General features: G+C 42.7%; 1 protein-coding gene across 2 annotated transcripts; it reads left to right on the top strand.

Moving 5' to 3' along the window:
- Positions 1-759: 759 nt before the first annotated feature.
- Positions 760-11,504, top strand: LOC119649044 (phenoloxidase 3-like). 2 transcript variants are annotated; one of them, XM_038051016.1, is made up of 9 exons: positions 760-940; positions 8,830-8,957; positions 9,019-9,208; positions 9,274-9,703; positions 9,781-10,036; positions 10,149-10,313; positions 10,370-10,683; positions 10,746-10,888; positions 10,948-11,504. In XM_038051016.1, exons 2-9 carry the CDS (start codon positions 8,853-8,855, stop codon positions 11,436-11,438), a joined length of 2,094 nt encoding a protein of 697 aa, XP_037906944.1. In that variant the 5' UTR covers positions 760-940; positions 8,830-8,852; the 3' UTR covers positions 11,439-11,504. The 2 variants fall into 2 exon arrangements, with proteins under 2 accessions (XP_037906944.1, XP_037906945.1); XM_038051017.1 differs by lacking the exon at positions 760-940 and adding an exon at positions 1,008-1,161.
- The last annotated feature ends 6,520 nt before the right edge of the window (positions 11,505-18,024 follow it).

Raw genomic sequence — 18,024 nt, 5'->3', positions numbered from 1 at the left:
TTCTTTGAGCAGAGAATTTTCTCAAGCAGATGTGTGCCGGTGGAGTGGACAAGATGCATCGCGTAAGCCATCGCACAACATAAATATAAAGTGACTAATATATTGTATTAGCGAACAATTACATTGTGTCCAGTTTGTAATAAATGCCAACATACATAGTGACTAGCCACAAAACCTCAAGGAACACTTTTCGCCTATGCAATTTACTTCAATGAAGACGATAAGAATTGGAGTTGCCGCTTTAGGTTTGGGACCATGGAGGGTCTTGTAAGTTCTGGGAGCTTGGTCGGGGATTACAATTCTTCAATTATTTGCAAAGGTTCCATAATTTTTATGAATTCTCCGGTACTTCTATCCAAAAGTATGAACGCGGAACTAGCATTAGCTAAAACTTTGGAAATAAGATCAATTCCTTGAAACTAAGACGATCTTCTAAAAGATACTTTCAACCGCGGGTCTTGATTTTTTCATGAGCCTTTTCCGGAAGGACTCAAAATTACTTATTAATGGTGAATGCATCACTTTTGCTTTCACTTCGTCCAAAATTTGCATTGTTTCTGCACACGATAACCCAAGAACAAAATTACTGTTTCATATACATTTTAGACACTATGTCGGCCTCAAAGATAGATATGGGAATAACAATGTCGCGAGCTGGAAAAGTGTTAAAAGCGATAAATCACTTCCGATCTTATAATGGTTTTTTGCATAATTCCCATTACGGCCAGCATAATAGACGTAATTTCATTAAAGCCTCGATCGTCCACATTAGCCGCGATGGCCATATATATATTGAAATGCACGCGATAATATTTCATTATTTCATTTCGAGTGTGTCAGCTGACGATTATTAGATTTATTGTTTTGACGCAACAAGATAAAAGATACCAGAGGACAATAGCAGCAACCAGATAAATACGAAACTGAAAAAACATTCGGGGTACGTTCCACTGATATTTGAAGCAATAAGTAATAGTCGCTATTATTCCTAATCGCATCTACATAGGTTTCGTCTAATAGCCGTTGCGTACTTGATAGGTTGTAAAGTGAAAAAGTGTCTTGTTCTCAGATAAAATTGGGCATAGCGAGTGCAACGGTTTATCCATCCTGTTCCGCTGTTTCTTTGGTGTGTCGATAAGAAAACATTTAAAGTCGAACGGGGTGGGTGGTTTGAGTGAAATGTTAAAAGTTTAATGGCGATCGCATTATATGCCTGAGCTTATGTTTTTTCGTCATTGTTTTCCGATTTGGGCGAGTTTGATTTATTGCGAGCGCATATAAAGTTGTTTGCACCTGAACATTATTATTCATATGCGTACATTCGTACAATGAATCACACGGGCTGGTGTGGTTTTTGGCCCCGCGAGTAGGAGCAATGACATCTTGCATTTCGTAACAAGTGTGTTTGGAACCATATCTTACCAAACTTATGAATATTTATTGGAACACGAGGTAGAATGTCGCTTGTTGACGGTGACCAGAGTGAGAATAACTTGTTCTGATGAGGAAGGTTGCAGGTGATTAATGCATGTCATTGTTGGGTATAGATCATATCGGTCGATTGGTATTCTGATATCAGTCGGTTGCAGGACTATCCCTCTTATGCAAAGCATTTGTATGTTTGATGGGATTGGACTAACCAAGATTCTTACACAGTTCAGATATTATTTTTCAGAAAATTCGCATTTAGAAGTACTTCATTCAGGCATATTGAATTTATGTTAGTATTACAAAATGAAATATATTTTTTAACCTTTTCTAACAGTTGTCCCGGGCGCAACGGCGCAACAACCGGTATCCGGTCTAGGTATGCCTTAATAAGGAATTCCCGACATCCCGGTTTTGCGCCGAGGTTCACCAATTCAATATACCTAAAAACTGCCTGGCATGCTGGCCTACACCATCGTTCCATCTCAGGCGTCGTTCCTCGTTATGTAGGCTACGGAATCGTCCATCCTCATGTAGGTTGAAGAGTTCGCAATTTTTAATGCTAAGTACCCAGGTCTCCGAGGAATACATGAGGACTAGCAAGATCATCGTCTTGCACAGCTGAAAACAACCGTGCGCGGATTTCATCGTCGAAGCTGTTATCTGTTGTGATTTTCGATTCTAAAATTGAAATTATCTAAAGTTGAAATTATCAACGGTCTGAAGGTTGTAGTCTCCTATCTTTATTCTTTCTGTTTGATCGGTACGACTTGATGTTGCCGCTTGGTTGGTTTTTGGTGCTGACGCTGTCACCATATATTTTGCGCCGCCTGCTCGATCTGAATTAAGACAGTTTGTTCGTCTCGAGTCGTTCTCCCCATGATGTTGTTATTGTCAAGCTAACCAGTAGCTAGGGGTACTAAAAGAGGATCGTAATTCTCGCATTTACCTCAGCGTCACGGATCACGTTTTCCAGGGCCAGATTAAAGACGACGTATGATAGGGCATTCATTTGTCTTAAACGGTTGTTGATGTTGAATGGTCTCGTGAGTAATCCTGCTGCTGTTATCTTGCCTCGCACATTGGTCAGGGTCATCCTAGTCAGTCTTGTCAATTTCGTTGGGATACCGAATTCTCTCAAGGCCGTGTACAGTTTTACCATTGGCGGCTTTAAAGTCGATGAAAAGATGGTGCAACTGGTGTCCACATTCCAACAGCCGCACGGAGTAAATCTATTATAATATGCTTTTAATTTTCCTGGAGTGAAGCCTTTTTGGTATGGGAGTATGGGGCTATCCGACCTAGCAACATAGCGGAGAAGATCTTATATTATAGATGGTACTCAGCAACATGATACCTCTGTGTGATATTCCCCTTTTTATGTATGAGACAGATAATGCCTCTTTGCCAGTCGTCAGGCATTGATTCGTTGGCCACTTGTCACCTTGAAGGGAAGTCGGTGAACCGCTTGGTGTAATTGGTTGCTTTCATACTTAACCAATTCGGCTCTCATTCCATCGGTCGCTGGCGACTTATGATTTTTAGACCAATGAATTGCACCGACTGTTTCTCCTATAGTTGGTGGTGGCAGTATTTTTCCGCCGTCTTCAGTGGGCAGGATCTCCAACTCGCCGATGTTCTGGTTGTTGAATAGTTCATCGAAGTACTTAACCCATCGCTTCAATATGCCCATTCTATCGCAAATTAGATTTCCCTCTTTGTCTCAGCAGGATGAACATGAATTTGTATAAGGTTTCATCCTGCTGACTTGTTGGTGCGATTGCTCCCTGTATTTTTCGTGTTCGCAGACCTCTCTTCTAAGTTTCCTTTTTTCAATGTCAGGTCGCTTCTCAGCTCGCCGGAATTCGTGTTAAGTCTCCGCTCGTGCCCGCGTCCTTTGAGAGTGGATTAAAATTACTCGCTATGCGGCATTCTTCCGTTCCGTTGCTAACTTGGGTTCATCATCGAACTAGTCTAACCAGATAGTGATCCGACTCTCTACTCGCCCTCCTATATGTTCTTACATTCATCAACGCCGAGACGTGGCGACGTTCGATCAACACGTGGTCAATTTGGTTCAAAGTGGTCCCGTTTGAAGCCGACGTTTGTCTGTGGACCGCTTTCTGCGCAAAGCAGGTGCTTCCATGGTTGTTGGAACGACATGCGACATTTCTAAGTGGATAATGCGCAGTCCGTTACCATTTGAAATTTTGTGTGAGCTATGGGAGCCAACCTATCGCCTAAATACGGGCTTCGTCCCTACTTGACTGTTACAATCTCCATGTATGATTTTGATGCCATACCTGGGACAGGCTTTGAGGGTTCGTGCCACTGCCTAGTAGAAGGGCGTGAATATTAAGGAGGGTTATATTTCTAAATATGCCTCGGAAGCGCAGAGTGCATAGCCATTCGCTTAGGTTTTCAAAGGCGATAACTGTAGGTTTAATTTTTTACCTAACTACGAAACCTACTCCGAGCACATGGTTTACTGGATTGCCACTATAATATATGGTATAGTGACACGTCGCCAAGAAACTAGTCCCTGTCCAACGCATCTCCTGCAACGCTGTAACATCAGCCTTCTGTTGCTACACGGTATAGGCTAGCTCTTTGGCAGTTCCATCTTTGTACAGCGAGCCCACATCCCATGAGAAAATGCACAAATTGTTATTCCGTTATCTTAGCTGAATTCGTCGTTGTGTAGTCAATCCAGTTCGAGGCTCGTAACAGGTTTTTTTCGGTGTAGGATTGTTAGCACTATCCAACCCAAAATCTGGAAGAGTTCCCAGCGGTCACCAGGTTGAGGTGGAAATAGGGTTTGGCAGTAGAGCTGTTGGTATTGGTCTAGTAGGCGTTTCCCAGATTTTATGCTTTATCGTGGGTACGAATCCACGTTTCGACCGGGGACCTTACTACCCTTTGACCTTTTAGGTATGCAAATTATAATTGTATGTGATTTCTGATGGTTTTTAGGCTCGTTTACCAAGAACAGCAAACTCATACCAGGCCACGAATTGGTTTCTGGAATGAGCCTATGCTTCTCCAGAACGGTATCGAGGGCTTCCAGAGTGCTCGGTTTCTGTAGCATGAGCGAGGGTACCAGGGAAGCGAGAAAACACTTCCTGTTGTTACGCTGTGATATTGTGCTCCGGAAACATTGGCGAAAAGAAGCATGAATCTAATGCTGCCATATGGTAACGCCTACGGTAACCGTAATGTATACCGTCATTACTTGAGAGGCGGTTTCGGAAAAGATGTTGGGCGATTCCGGCTCAGAATGAGGGACTTTTCAATAGTACAGTGCTATTCACCAATGGGGACTATAGAGGAGAAGGGCACTTATATAGACTATTGATTACAGCTTAGGGGAGACTTCCTAAAGATGGCATTGTAAGGTTTTCTAAGAACTGGAATGCATAGAAGGACCAACCTCAAGGTTCTTTTACATTGGTAGTCTTCTTCTTTTTCTTAAGCTTTTGCCTCTCTCACAGAAGGGGTCGCGCCATCCTGTTTCATCTGGATGCAGTAACGGTGCCTTCATCGAGCGTATTAAGTTGTTTGGCCCTTTGTTCGTTTCTCATGGACTTTACATGATCATATCATCGAAGATGCCTCTCCCGCAATTTTTGCGTGATCGGTACAACCTCATGTTGATCGCGTATATCCTCATGCGATCAAGACGTGCTACGCCACTCGCTCAATATAACGTTTCCATTACTGAGAGATGCCGTTTATTCTCTTTTACAGAGGCCAACAAGGCTGACGACAGTTATGTAAATTTTCGACTTGACACATTCGTTGATACGTCGAACACAAAGAACACCAGTGGTGGAACGTCATTTCATCCAGGTTGCGTTAATGCATGAAGCAACCTCATAACGCAGTTCTCCTTTGGCTAATGGCATTGACTGATATTTAAATCCCTCAGTTCTGGGGAAGTTACTTCCGTTGACAGTGATTGCGCCTATTTTATGGGGATCGATCATCAAAAATTCAGTTTTGTTTAGACTCAATCTGAAACCATCTTGCAGGGGGCGATCATTCCATTTTTGGATAAGTGGATCGAGATAATTTTTGCTATTGGACGCTAGGAAAACATCATCTCCATAAAGTAGTGTATAGGGCGCTGGACGCCGGATGTCCCGTGTGTCAGTGTCCATAAGAGACATAACAACAAAGTGGAGTGGTGAGAAGGCGCTTCCTTGCTGAACACCAACAGAGATACGAAGCGATTTGGATACACCCGTTGTTCTTCGAACTTTACTTTGTGGCGCGGCAGGATCCGCGGCATTCGAAATTTATTTCGAATGTTGCGAATGCGGACGGGTAGATGGCGCGGAACTCTCCACTCATTTTAGAACTCGCCACGGGAGTGGAGAGTTAGCGGTGAGAAAGTGCCATTGGTGGGGACAGAAAAGACCGCATGGAAATAAGCCGGTCTCTTCTGTCCCCAACCGTGGCATGTAACACATCGCGAGTAGCTGTGATTCCATTTTTACATATAAAATAAAATACTAATATTCTTAGTGGATCTTTCTTAAATTCAATGTTAAAAGTATAATGTCAAACATTATTACGCTAGTCAGCGCGTTACTAGTTGATGAGAATTTATGAAATTTCACTTCCTTTTTTCTGTGTGTTAACCTTCTAAGCTTCTTATTCTGGTTGAACACCTGCAAGCGGAAAAGAACTTGCCTCTGCTGCAAAGTCGAGACCACTCTTCGCACTTCATCTTTGTGGCGTTGTCGGCGAGGACGTATATCTGCATTCAGCCAGCCATAATAACATCGATGTCGACGACATTTCTCCACTAGACTTTTCTTTTCATTAATTTACCGTTGATGCTTAGTTAGCAGTGGATCTAAGTCTGTTCGTTTCGGGTATATTTTATTCGTGCGATTTCCTGCAGTGATTGCTAAAACTTTTGGGATCGTGGTAGAGCAATTGAACCCTGCGCACGAGTTCTTCTGGCACTAAGTGTTGCCATAGAGCATACCAGATGAGTTCGTGTCGCGTACGGTCAAAAGCTTTCTCCAGATTCCAAATACAATGTAAAGAGGGCAATGCTTCTGGCAGTGATTCTCCATGAGTAACCGAGTGCATTATGTCAGTAGTTCCGCAGTTCTTGACAAACCCGGCTTGACTCACGAATACGGTTGTCAAGAATACGTTTAATAGTCTTCATGGTATGATATAGCAACCGGGTCGGATGGTAATTTGAACATTGTGCTGGACTACTTTTCTCCTTTTATATTGGAATTGTGGTGTTTTCTTGCCAGTCAGTTGGTAGTTTGTTTTTGGCCATTTGTGTTGATAGCGCTGCTTACCTGTCAGCACAGATAAAAATAGTCAGATTTGTCTCAGTCTCTATTTTTCCAAGAGATCTGGTCAGTCCCATAATTTGGTTTTCCCAGAACACAGTTGAGCCTAATCCGTTCCCTTCGATTGATCCGTTGGTGAAGATTATTAAGTCTGGAATCCTAAAAGACTGGTGGCCATTTATCAACGAGCTTCTCAGAATACATTTTCTGAAAGATTCTTTCTCCTGATGCTCCTGATGCTTATGCAATTGCTTTCCATGAGTCCATTATCAAACGTGTAGATGTCGCTAGGTATTTTCCATTTTAAAAGAAAGGGGTAGACTTATGATAGCTTCGAGCGCTGTGATTAGTATAGATTTCATCGTCTTCGGAATACTTAAGCTAGCAAACGCGAAGACGTGATGCCTTCAGGTTGGCTAGGATTCGTGATACGCATCCCTAAATACTTGACCGTTTGAGTGAATTGGGCTTCCATCTTTGATAAAGTCAATAGCGTGAAACTGCCCCATATCAGTCTCTCTAGCATCGTGGATCTCTTATTGAGACGTGAATTGCGAACTATCTAGAAAGTTGCGTTCAAGCGTTCGTAAACTTGTCGATAATTATTACGAGTAGATCGTGCGTAAATGCCTGCGTATAAACTGTTATGCATTTCAAGAGCCTTAACAATGAAAAGAGAACCCATCCCTGTGGACAGCTTTTGATAGACTTCTGTCCGACCAGAATGTAGACCTTTTCCCATTCTAGCATGTGAAGAATTTATTCGATTAATAGTGAATCGATTCCACCCTGTCTTACTGCGTTATAAACCAGTGCAAATGAGGTATATTTAATGGTATTTTTGATGTTGATGGACGCTCCTTAGGCGTACTCCCTTGCGGATATTACCTCCTTAATTGGGTTTGTTTTCTACTAGGCATGCTGCCTGCAACAAAATAGCTACCGACGTCCATATTCCTAACTAATGGGCCGAAAGCTTTCCAAGCAGATGTTCTGTCGTTTCTTCATCACTTTTAGTGTATATTACGCCCTTCAAACGTAGAATAGCCAATCGATAGCTACAATTTGTGAGCGTCCTGGCGATGATAATTTAACCGATCTTTCCCTCCTCTTTAATGCTTTCTGAGTCTCTTCGAGTCGATTCCAGCCTGCAGCCTGAACGAAACTCCTGAGCTCGGCTGAGAGGCGCTGTTGAGGTTTCCTTGGTTGCGTCAAATCCAAGTTACACCATTGTATCACTTGGTATACTGACTGTGATTATTTGGATATTGGACTATAACTGATTGCTCAGCACTCGTTTGAGTATCTACCTTTTTCGAATGCTTCCACGTCGCCAGAAGCATCCGGGCGGGATATCGTTCTTTACTGACACTCTCCGACAAGGGTCGCAAAGTCGGGGCATGCCACCGTCATATCTTTAGCCTGGCTGCATTGAAAAAAGTTTGTTAAGTACCCGAGTTGAAGATAGTAGATAATAGATATTCCAATATTCGAGATATTCTCCTACTAGTGTTAGAAGCCCCCGGCCCCCCGCTAGGTTTAAGTCTCATACTATGCAGCAATTGATTCTACGACTGATTGATGCTTACTTTTTGAGGAATGTTCCACTTCAATTCAACACTGCCTATATAAAAGGAAGCCTTAGTTCCATTGTGATCTACACCTCCCGACTAAAAGTAAAGTTTGGTGTATTCCAGTGATGCAGTCCTTACAGTTTGAAGGAGTTTCGTACTAAGCCCGCTTTCGCTTTGCCGAAAAGTGTAGTAACTGCGACAATAAGAACACAGATATTTATAGGCTGTCCAGTATACTTTGCAATAAAACAAGGACGTGTGATATATGGGAGAACGCAGCATACAAAACCAAGAGAATTCTCCCGACTGACATTGCTCATTTTGGCGCCTCATGAAATATTTCGAGTTTTGTCTTCAAATTTTAAGAATTTAGTTTTTTAGACTTCTTACTAGTGGAGTATACTTTTCAGGAACACGTCCAGAAAAAATTTCTATATAAAGAGGTTTTCCTTATAATAAGTTGCGATTTTTCGAAAATCTCAATTAAAAGCTACCAATACTTTCAGCAAACCACAACTGATTGTTCAAAATGAAAGGCAAAATAGATCCTCTACAATTAGTAACAATTAAACCCGGGGAACCTTCTTTCATGCCAAAAAACAATGTTCAGTTCAACATTCCTCCTCAGTTACTGGTAAGTTTCCCCTTTTGAAATTTATCCAAAAATTTGTTATCAATTAACATTTTTGGGAAAGAATGAACGCTACCGTGATGTAGCTAAGGACATGGAATCAAACTTGGATAACGAAGTCGAAAAAATTCCGGTCAAAAATATAACTCCACCAAAATTTAAGAAGGCCCAATTGTTGGGCAAGACAGAAGCATTCAGCGTCTTCAGTCCTGTTCACAAGGAATATGTCAACGAATTGGTAAAACTTTTTATTGGTATGATTTCATAGAAGATATTTGGCCCAGATATTAATATTAATATGTATCAAATCTTTCCTCAGAGGCAAAGGATAAAGAGGAATTGCTGGCCTTGGCTCTGTATGCACGCGATAATATTAACTCTCAGCTCTTCTTCTACGCCTATTCAATTGCTTTGAGCCATCGGGATGACACTGCGGATATGGAATTACCCTCTTTATTTGAATCGAACCCGGATAAATTCATATCGAATTCGGTGCTATTTGATGCAAGACAGGAAGCTTTCGTTGTTCCCCCTACTCTGAGGCGACCTATTGAAATACCTGAAAAATATACAGCAACAGATATAAACCCGGAGCAAAGATTGGCTTATTTCCGGGAAGATATTGGAGTGAATTTTCATCACTTTCATTGGCACATTGTATATCCCACTGAAGGACCAGCAGAGATGATTGTGAAAAAGGATCGGCGTGGTGAATTGTTCTTTTATATGCACTCACAGGTTTTGGCAAGGTGGGTTAAACTGCGACAATATTTTTAGCTTTTTTCATTAAATTCTTATTTCCCTTTGGATAACTTTTTAATTTTAGATACAATTTGGAACGATTGTGTAATAAATTGAAAGTGGCTGAACCATTGAATTTATCTTACACGCATCCGATAAAATGTGGTTACTACCCCAAATTATCGTCATCATCAGCTTCTCGAACAATTATCGGACGTCAGGATAATATATATCTTCAAGATATTGCGAGGACAGCAACATCTCGAGGATTGAAAATTACCGATATTGAAACATGTTCGAATCGAATCCGAGATGGAATTTTGCAAGGACATCTTATTAATGTAAATATTGGACTGAACTCTATGATATAGTCCTCTTGTTGTTACTGACCACTAACATTTTATGGGATTGCCTCAAATTCGTCAGAAAATCTGAAGCTATTAACTTTTTCAGTCCAAAGGAGAACGCGTGTTTATAAATAATGACCGCGGGGTGGACATTCTTGGAAACGTGGTGGAGGCCAGCAGTATATCGATAAATCGTACGTACTATGGAGACGTCCACAATACAGGACACATACTTCTTGCCCAGATACATGACCCAGATAACGAATTCCTAGTAAGTATTCATATTTCCCTCTGAATCTTGCCACATGTACAATCTCTTCCTCAAAGGAACAACCTGGTATCATGGGAGAAACGAATACTGCAATGCGTGATCCTGCTTTTTATGAGTGGCATACATACGTTGATGATTTTTATAAGCTACATAAACGGATGCTTGCTCCTTACACTGAGAAAGAGCTAGGATGCCCTAATATTGTCGTCAAGAACCTTGAAATTTTAGATGGAGAAAATGCGGTCACGGATACATTGCAGACATTCTGGCAAATGAGCGAAGTGAACCTTTCTTCTGGACTGGATTATGTTGGATCTGGGGCTATTCGAGTGAAGTTCAAACATCTTAACTATGAGCACTACCAATATAAGTATGAATAATTCCGAGATTTCAAATGGTTTGTAAGGTTAACTATTCGATTAATTTCCTTAGAATTTCCGTGCAAAATAAAGGAGAGCCAACACGTGGAACAATCAGGATTTTTATGCTTCCTGTCCAGGACCTTTCGCACGAGAAGTACAGCTTGGAAGAAGCTAGGCTCTTGGCTATAGAACTCGATCGCTTTGCTATTCATTGTATGTTGCAAATTTATAAATCGTTTTCCTTCATAAAGCAAGCCTGAATTTCATTCCAGTGCCTACGGGAAGTTTCCAAATTACACGCTCTTCAACCCAGTCCACGGTTACGATCCCATTCGAAAGCATTTTTCCACCAGTTGTAGTTAATGAAGATGGACAAGACCTTTCTTTCACCAAACGTAACATTCGTCAGGTGCATTGCCGGTGTGGATGGCCTGAATATTTATTAATACCTAAGGGAACCACGTCTGGATATCCATGCCAAATATTTGCTATGATATCTGACTACTCCCAGGATCAGGTGCTCGATGACCCAAAGAGTAAATGCTCAATATCTACGGTTTTCTGTGGATTGCGTAATTCGGTTTATCCAGATAAACGACCAATGGGATATCCTTTCGATAAAGAGACAAATCGAAATACCCTGCAGGAATTTCTCAGACCAAATATGGCAATGACAGATGTGAAAATAAAACATTTCAATGAAATTAAAAAAGAATATAAGGCGGAGTTGGTTAAAGTATCGAAGGAGAAAGGAAAATCTTAAATATTAAAATGTTTGAAGGGCTCATGAAATATTGAAGGAATATCTGACTTATGCCAAACTTATTCGAAAAATATATTTTATCCAATCATGAACGTTTATTTGATTTTATAATCTTAAGCTTCAATCTGAAACATAGAATTCTTCAATTAAAAATCAAATTATTTAAAAACTGGTTGAAGTTCATATAGTAAGCAAAGGACGACCTATAGGAATACGTACAGTGGAGTAGTGAGCTAAGACTGAGAATCCGAATGTCGTATTCGACTCTAGCAGCTATAACGAGAAACAAGTTGTAGTCCTCACATTGCTCTCTATACCACTATATTTCTGTCACTGAATAGCTTTTCGGTCCGAACTGGTTAATACTTAAATAATATGGGATTTGGGTTTGTGTTGACTGACTATAAAAGGCAACAAACGGCGCCTCGCTGTAATGGAGACAAAGATGTTGCATTGAACTTGTGGTGTAATACGCCATGATCACACCCAAAATCAGTATATTTTCGGGGTTGCAACAATCGTGGAAAAATGCGAGAGAGGGTCCATCGATATTGCTAATAGACGCGCTAATTATTGCCACGGGAGCATTGTCTATCATACTCAAGATAGCAGTATTGTTTGTGGATCCATTTCGCGATGGCCTTTGCTGAATCGGTTGCTGAGATATTGATGCTACTGCTTGCATTTTTTAATCACGAGATCCTTGCGGAGGTTCCGGTTGCCGTTGCTGTTGGGTATGCGTGGGTGCTTTGGAATGTCTCTTTGTATCTGGTCCAAGGTTGCTGGAGCGTGGGTAAATGGTTATTTTGGTATCTGTTCTTATCGGCAACCGTATTTTCGTGTTTCGGTCGAACATAGACGGGCGAAGTGAAGGGGATGAAACGGCCAGTCGCATTCTTCGTAGCCCAATTTGGAATTGAATGTCCAATGATACAAACATGTGCCTTCAGAGCGAACATTTTCGGAGCCGCGCTGTATATGGCGTTGATTTTGTCAGCTATGTCGCCTATTCGATTGAAGACAAGATGGTAGGAGTTTTATCCATAGACTACCCAACAGCGGCTCTGGGACTGCGGTACCCCCGAGACCTTGCAGGCGGAGAAACTGGGAGAGTTTCTTGTCACCCATGGAAGTGCAATATATGAGCTGCCTCGTTTTCCCCTCCTGTCACATAACTGCTTTCTTAGTTCTTAGAATAAGCGGGTCGTCAAAGTGTAATATAGGTCCCAGGGTGAAACAGGGATAAACCTCTGCTGGGAAGCCCCTGCTGAACAACAGCTTTACTACCAAACCCTATCTCCAATTCACCGTGGTGCGAGCTGGGGAAAGACTTAACGAAAAGCTGCAGATGGAAAAGGAGTCTTCCGCGCCTAGGTTAGGGGTTTTGAAAGCATAAACACTTTGCGCTTGTCAGGTAAATTTAGAAATATAAGTTTCATTAACGTTGACACCTTATCCACGAGACTGCAGAGGCGGAGGAGGATACCTTCTACAAGGCAGTAGGACGAACCCTCGAAGTCTGTACCAGGTATGATGTCAAAATCATACTTGGGGAATTTAACAGCTAAGAAGGGACGGACCCCGTATTCGATACGTTGTCCCCCATAGCTTACATCAAAATGCAAATGGTAACGAACTTCGGATTAGTTAATTAGCAGTGTCACACAAACTGGTTCTTGGAAGCACCTTAATTGGGCGGAAAGCGATCCATAAACAAACGTGGGGCTTTTCGGGCGGAACTACTTGTAGCCAAATTGACCACGTGTTGATCGAACGCCGCCACCTCTCAGCCTCGTCGAGAATCAGCGCATATAGGGGGGGGGGGCAATATCACTATCCCGTTAGCATGGTGCTGCGAGTTCGAAAAAGAGCACCACCCAGAAACCCAGCCATCCAGGCCCTTCTGGCAATCTGAAGCCATCCACAGCACAGCCGTCCACAACACCTATAAGAGGGAAATGGATGCCGCAATAACCGCAGTCAACAGAAATCCTGGAGACCAACCATCAATAAATTATCCTCACTGTCCCCTGAAGATCGTTATTATTAACACGACTAAAAATACACTTGAACCCAGCAGGCAAAAAAGTCGGAACGACTGGTTAGACGATGAATGTATGCCACATATCGAGTAATGTTGCATTCTCAAAGAACGCGGCACGTACGGAGACTTATCGTGAACTCCGGGAGAACCAAGAGGTCTATGAACTCCAAAAGTACAGGAAGCAATCGCACCAGGCGCGCAAGTTTTACCAACAAATCAGCAAGATGAAGTCTTATACAGCTCGATGCTCATCCTGCCGAGACAGAGAAGGAAATCTGATTTCCGACAGAATAGGCATATTAGAGTGATGAGTTGAGTACTTTGATCAACTTCTGATGAACCAGTTGATCGGCGAAGTGGAGGTCCCGTCACATGAAGACGACGGACAAAGTATAGGAGAAACAGTCCGTGCAACTTGTAGGCTTAAAAATCATAAGTTGACAGGATCTGATGGAATTACAGCCGAATTGGTTAAATATGGAGGCGATCAATTACACCAAGTGGTTCATCAAATTCTATTCAAGGTGTGGGACAGCGTATCATTATCTATAGCATTATCTGTCTTATATAACTAAAATTAATAACACTTGAGATTATTAATTTAATATATTTTATTGATCTTTATGATCCTAATACTCGTACAGTTCCAACTAGACTGATTATTTCTAATACTTAATGCTATCTTAACACCTACGATGCTCGCTCGTTTGTGCATCCGTTATGCAGGTGCACTCAATAATGTTTATGATGTTTGGCTTAATAATTCTCATGGGAATTAACTGTAAATGGAAGATAAGCTTGGCGACCCAAGCGGATATTTAACCTATATAAAAAGGGAAATATCACGCAGTGCAGCAATTATAGAGGTACCAGGTTGCTGAGTACCATTTATGAGGTATTCTCCGCTATATTACTTTCTTGCGTGCAAAATCACATGACCGCACGTGCGATGACGGGCTCCATTGCGGATGGCTGTCAGACCAGTAGTGACCGTCGCAGACGGACAATTGTTGTTGGGTGGAAAGGGAAGGGGGGGAGGGGTGGTTTGAACCAGCGAACAGGGCGGTGTTGCCAGATTTCGCCTAACCTTACGTACGGCAAAAGTACAGTGTTGGGAACCTTATTTTTGAAACCACCCTCGTATTGCTTGTAAAAGGTTACTCGCTTAAATCTTTTGTTTTGCAACGACTTGATTCGATTTATTGTTTTTTGTGTATTGGTCTGCCTTAAAATGGGTTTTCTCCCCCTGTCTAGACAGATAGGAAGTTAAAGTAATCTAACATTTTAAAATATATAAAAATAAATAAAGTGACTAATTTAATTACTCAAAAATAATAGTTGATTTACAAAACGATGTTTTCGAATTGCAAGTCTTCTTAAGGTCGTTTTGTTGCTGCACGCTAGAGGGTGCTGAAAGCATTTAAAAGAAAAAATGTAAATAGCATTTTAACGTGTTTACTTAACTACAGTCCGCGAAATAGGAGTATTAAAAAATATTGGAAGGTACATTTTTCGAGCCTTGTTAGAATTTTTTTTTGTAAATTTTGCTGTTTTTTGAAAGTTTCTTTAGAGAATAAAACAAAAACCACCGAATGAATCTCAATTATACTAGTTTGTGGACCGTAGAAATATGTTTTGAATAAGAGGTGGAGATTTGAAACAATCAATTCTTTGGTTTTATTTTTAATACAAATCAATTGGAGTGTAACGGAGCCAGTACAAAATCCTTTCATTTTCTCAGCTCGCAGAACTGTGACGGTTTGGGAAGAGGTCTTTCATATCACTTACAGGCGAAAATGGGATCTTAAGGGTGGAGAACTGGAGAGTGTCTGCACAGAGATCCCTCTCAGATCATAGTTGGATACTTTTCAGTCTAGATCTCACCGCAGAGATCTCCACACTTTTCGGTCGTTTTTTTTTCGGTCGAGTTATCAAGAAAAAACTCCCCGTCGGCCTCACCTCAAATAGTCAGTCTCACCATGCTTCCGATTCACACACGCACCTAAGTTGCCGATGAACTGCGCAGTCCATCTGCCTCTAGTTACATTTTCCCAAGAGAGTTGCCATTCATCTAGGGCGCGTTGTCGTTCTTCACGAGCAATTGACTCTTTTCCTTTGCGCTTGCATATGGCTCGACGCTCCATAGTATAAAGGGCAACGGGGATCACTCCCGCGATCTCCATAATTTCCGGTTCAGATGCGGTGTGGTAAGCAGACGCCACCCGCAAAGTTCCCCGTCTCTGTACTTGCACAAGACCTTTACGATATACCTTCTTGCCAAGAGCGTCAGCCCATACCTCTGCGCCGTATAGCAGGACAGACTGCGTTGAACTCATCAGTTAATGTTTGCCATTAGCTTACTTAACGCCGAAACTCATTTGCTCAAAAAAGTTCATTTTTGAGTCAAGAGTCCAAGGTGCTATAACGGTCGGAAATCTCTTTTCATTCAGGATGACTACTTCGTTTTTTTCCAGTGTAAGGTTAAAACCATGAGTAGTAATCCATCCGCTTTCCCGTCGCATCAATATGCCGAGTCATCTGCATAACCGACCAGTCGAGATTCTGGCATGCCAAATTTTAGTAGACTATCATAGGCAGCTTTCCAGAGGTCCCACCCTAGGATGGATCTCTGTGCTACTTCCGACGTGACCTCCATCCTCCTCTGACCTTGTAGTGTTTCAGCAGGGAGCGGTTCCTCAGATAAGCCCTCAATATCCGGAAGAGATATTTCGGCACGTGGAAAGTATTGTCTAGTGCGCCTAGAATGTGTTTCCATCTTACGGAATTAAAGACGTTTCTGACGTCAAGTGGTGCAAGGGGCACCACCGGCCGAGTTCGGCAGCTATGTGCCTCCGCTCGTCGAACGGCATCCACGACTTGCATGACAGCATCAACTGTGGATTTCGCTGGTCTAAAACCAAACTGCCGGGGAGATAAATCTCCAGAACCGCGTATCGTTTCAGCGAGTCCGCGAGAAGTGTCAAGCATACATAGTGGGCGATATGAAGAAGGCAACTCAGGGTCGCCTTTCTCGTTGCTGATCAGCGCAAGCTTCGTCATCTTCTAACGAGCTGAAAAAATGACCTTTATCACGCAAGCGTTGAATGCGCCGAGCAGTAGGTCAGATTGTATACCTCTCTTGAAATACCACCGGGTTCAGGTGCTTTCCTGCTTGTCATGGAGTACTCCCAGTTCCAACCCTTTCATAGAGAAAAGTGGACAGCTCTCCGCGCTCTCGGTGCTGACGTCATAATCCCATATGGGGTGTACAGGGAATAGTGCCCGTACAATACGGTCCATCTTCTCGGCCTTAAGTTAACAAGGTTTCTGCAGAGCCCCAATTTTTCGGGTGCCTAGTTTATAACCGGTTTCCCATAGGTCCCTATTTACCTCCTGGACCAGATCCTGCCAGCAGCGAGCTTTGCTCTTGTTTGATGCGTTGCAGAGTCTCCTTTTGGGTGATTTGTACTTCGTCATTATGGTAGATGCCTCCTCCCGATCGGTTAGACTTTGTGTTAAGTGGCGGAGCCTGTGACACGCTTTCCAGAGCTCTGCAATTTCCACCGTCCACCAATACATAGAAGGTTTACCACGTCTCTATGCCCTCCTGGGCACGCAGGCTCCGCAGACCGTGATCAGGTTCATAACTGAATTTACGACAGTGTCGGCTGCAGCGCCACCGCCCCCAGGAGTATCCTCCAGCACGCCTCCACCTGTTCTTAGAGATTCGTCAAACCTCGCGGTGTTTACTTTCGCAATGTTCCATGCAGAGAAAGAGCGCCGGGGTGGCGTACACCGAGACTATGTGTCCACCACTTTAAAGGCAATGAATTGATGGTCGCTTATCGAGAAGTCTTCTAGAGATGGCTGCCTGTCCACCAGTGAATCTGACACGAAGGTTACGTCTGGAATGATTCTCTCGTGGCCTGGGCATCGGAACATTGGGGTGGATCTGGTGTTTCGAACTACGAGTCCTATTGTCGCCGCCGTTTCCAGAATTCGTTTCCCTCTGGAGTCGGTGTGAGGCATACGCCATAAAAGTGCCCTAGCATTGAAGTCACCCTTGACCAGGATCCGCCCATCTATGCCCAAGATAGCATCCTCCAAAGCATCAAGCCTGCGTCGAAAGTCCGGCATAGTCTCATTCGGCGTTAGATAGACACTGAAAAACGTTACCACTGAACACTGAATCTAGACAGAGCGATCCCCTCGGCGTTGGCTAAGAACCCTAAGGAGGGAGCCGTTCCGAACCCATATGCGAGCTGTACTTTATATGTCAGGGTGTCATGGAACTGGGTCCTTATTTCGGTATTGCTCACTGATGAGTACTAAACCAGTTTTGGTTTTGGCAGAGAACTGCGTATATTGATTTGTAGGATGCGCATCTTCTACCTCGTTCTTTTGTGTGAGGCAGTCAAAGTCTGGGATTTTCAGAGAACACGTGGGTTCCAGGCGCGTCTGATGGCCTCTTCTACTTCATTCTTCTGTGTGAGGCAGCCAAGGTTTGGGATTCTCAGAGAACACGTGGGTAACGTGGGAACG

Source organism: Hermetia illucens, chromosome 2, assembly GCF_905115235.1.
Source record: "Hermetia illucens chromosome 2, iHerIll2.2.curated.20191125, whole genome shotgun sequence".
NCBI lineage: Eukaryota > Metazoa > Arthropoda > Insecta > Diptera > Stratiomyidae > Hermetia > Hermetia illucens.
This window is presented reverse-complemented; position numbering and strand designations above follow the sequence as displayed.

Bases quoted from the DNA above. Each gene is read 5' to 3' on its own strand.
- LOC119649044 (XM_038051016.1), top strand. From the start codon at position 8,853: ATGAAAGGCAAAATAGATCCTCTACAATTAGTAACAATTAAACCCGGG. The intron at 9,209-9,273 runs GTATGATTTCAT...ATCTTTCCTCAG, and splicing joins ATTGGTAAAACTTTTTATTG to AGGCAAAGGATAAAGAGGAA. The intron at 10,037-10,148 runs GTAAATATTGGA...TAACTTTTTCAG, and splicing joins TGCAAGGACATCTTATTAAT to TCCAAAGGAGAACGCGTGTT.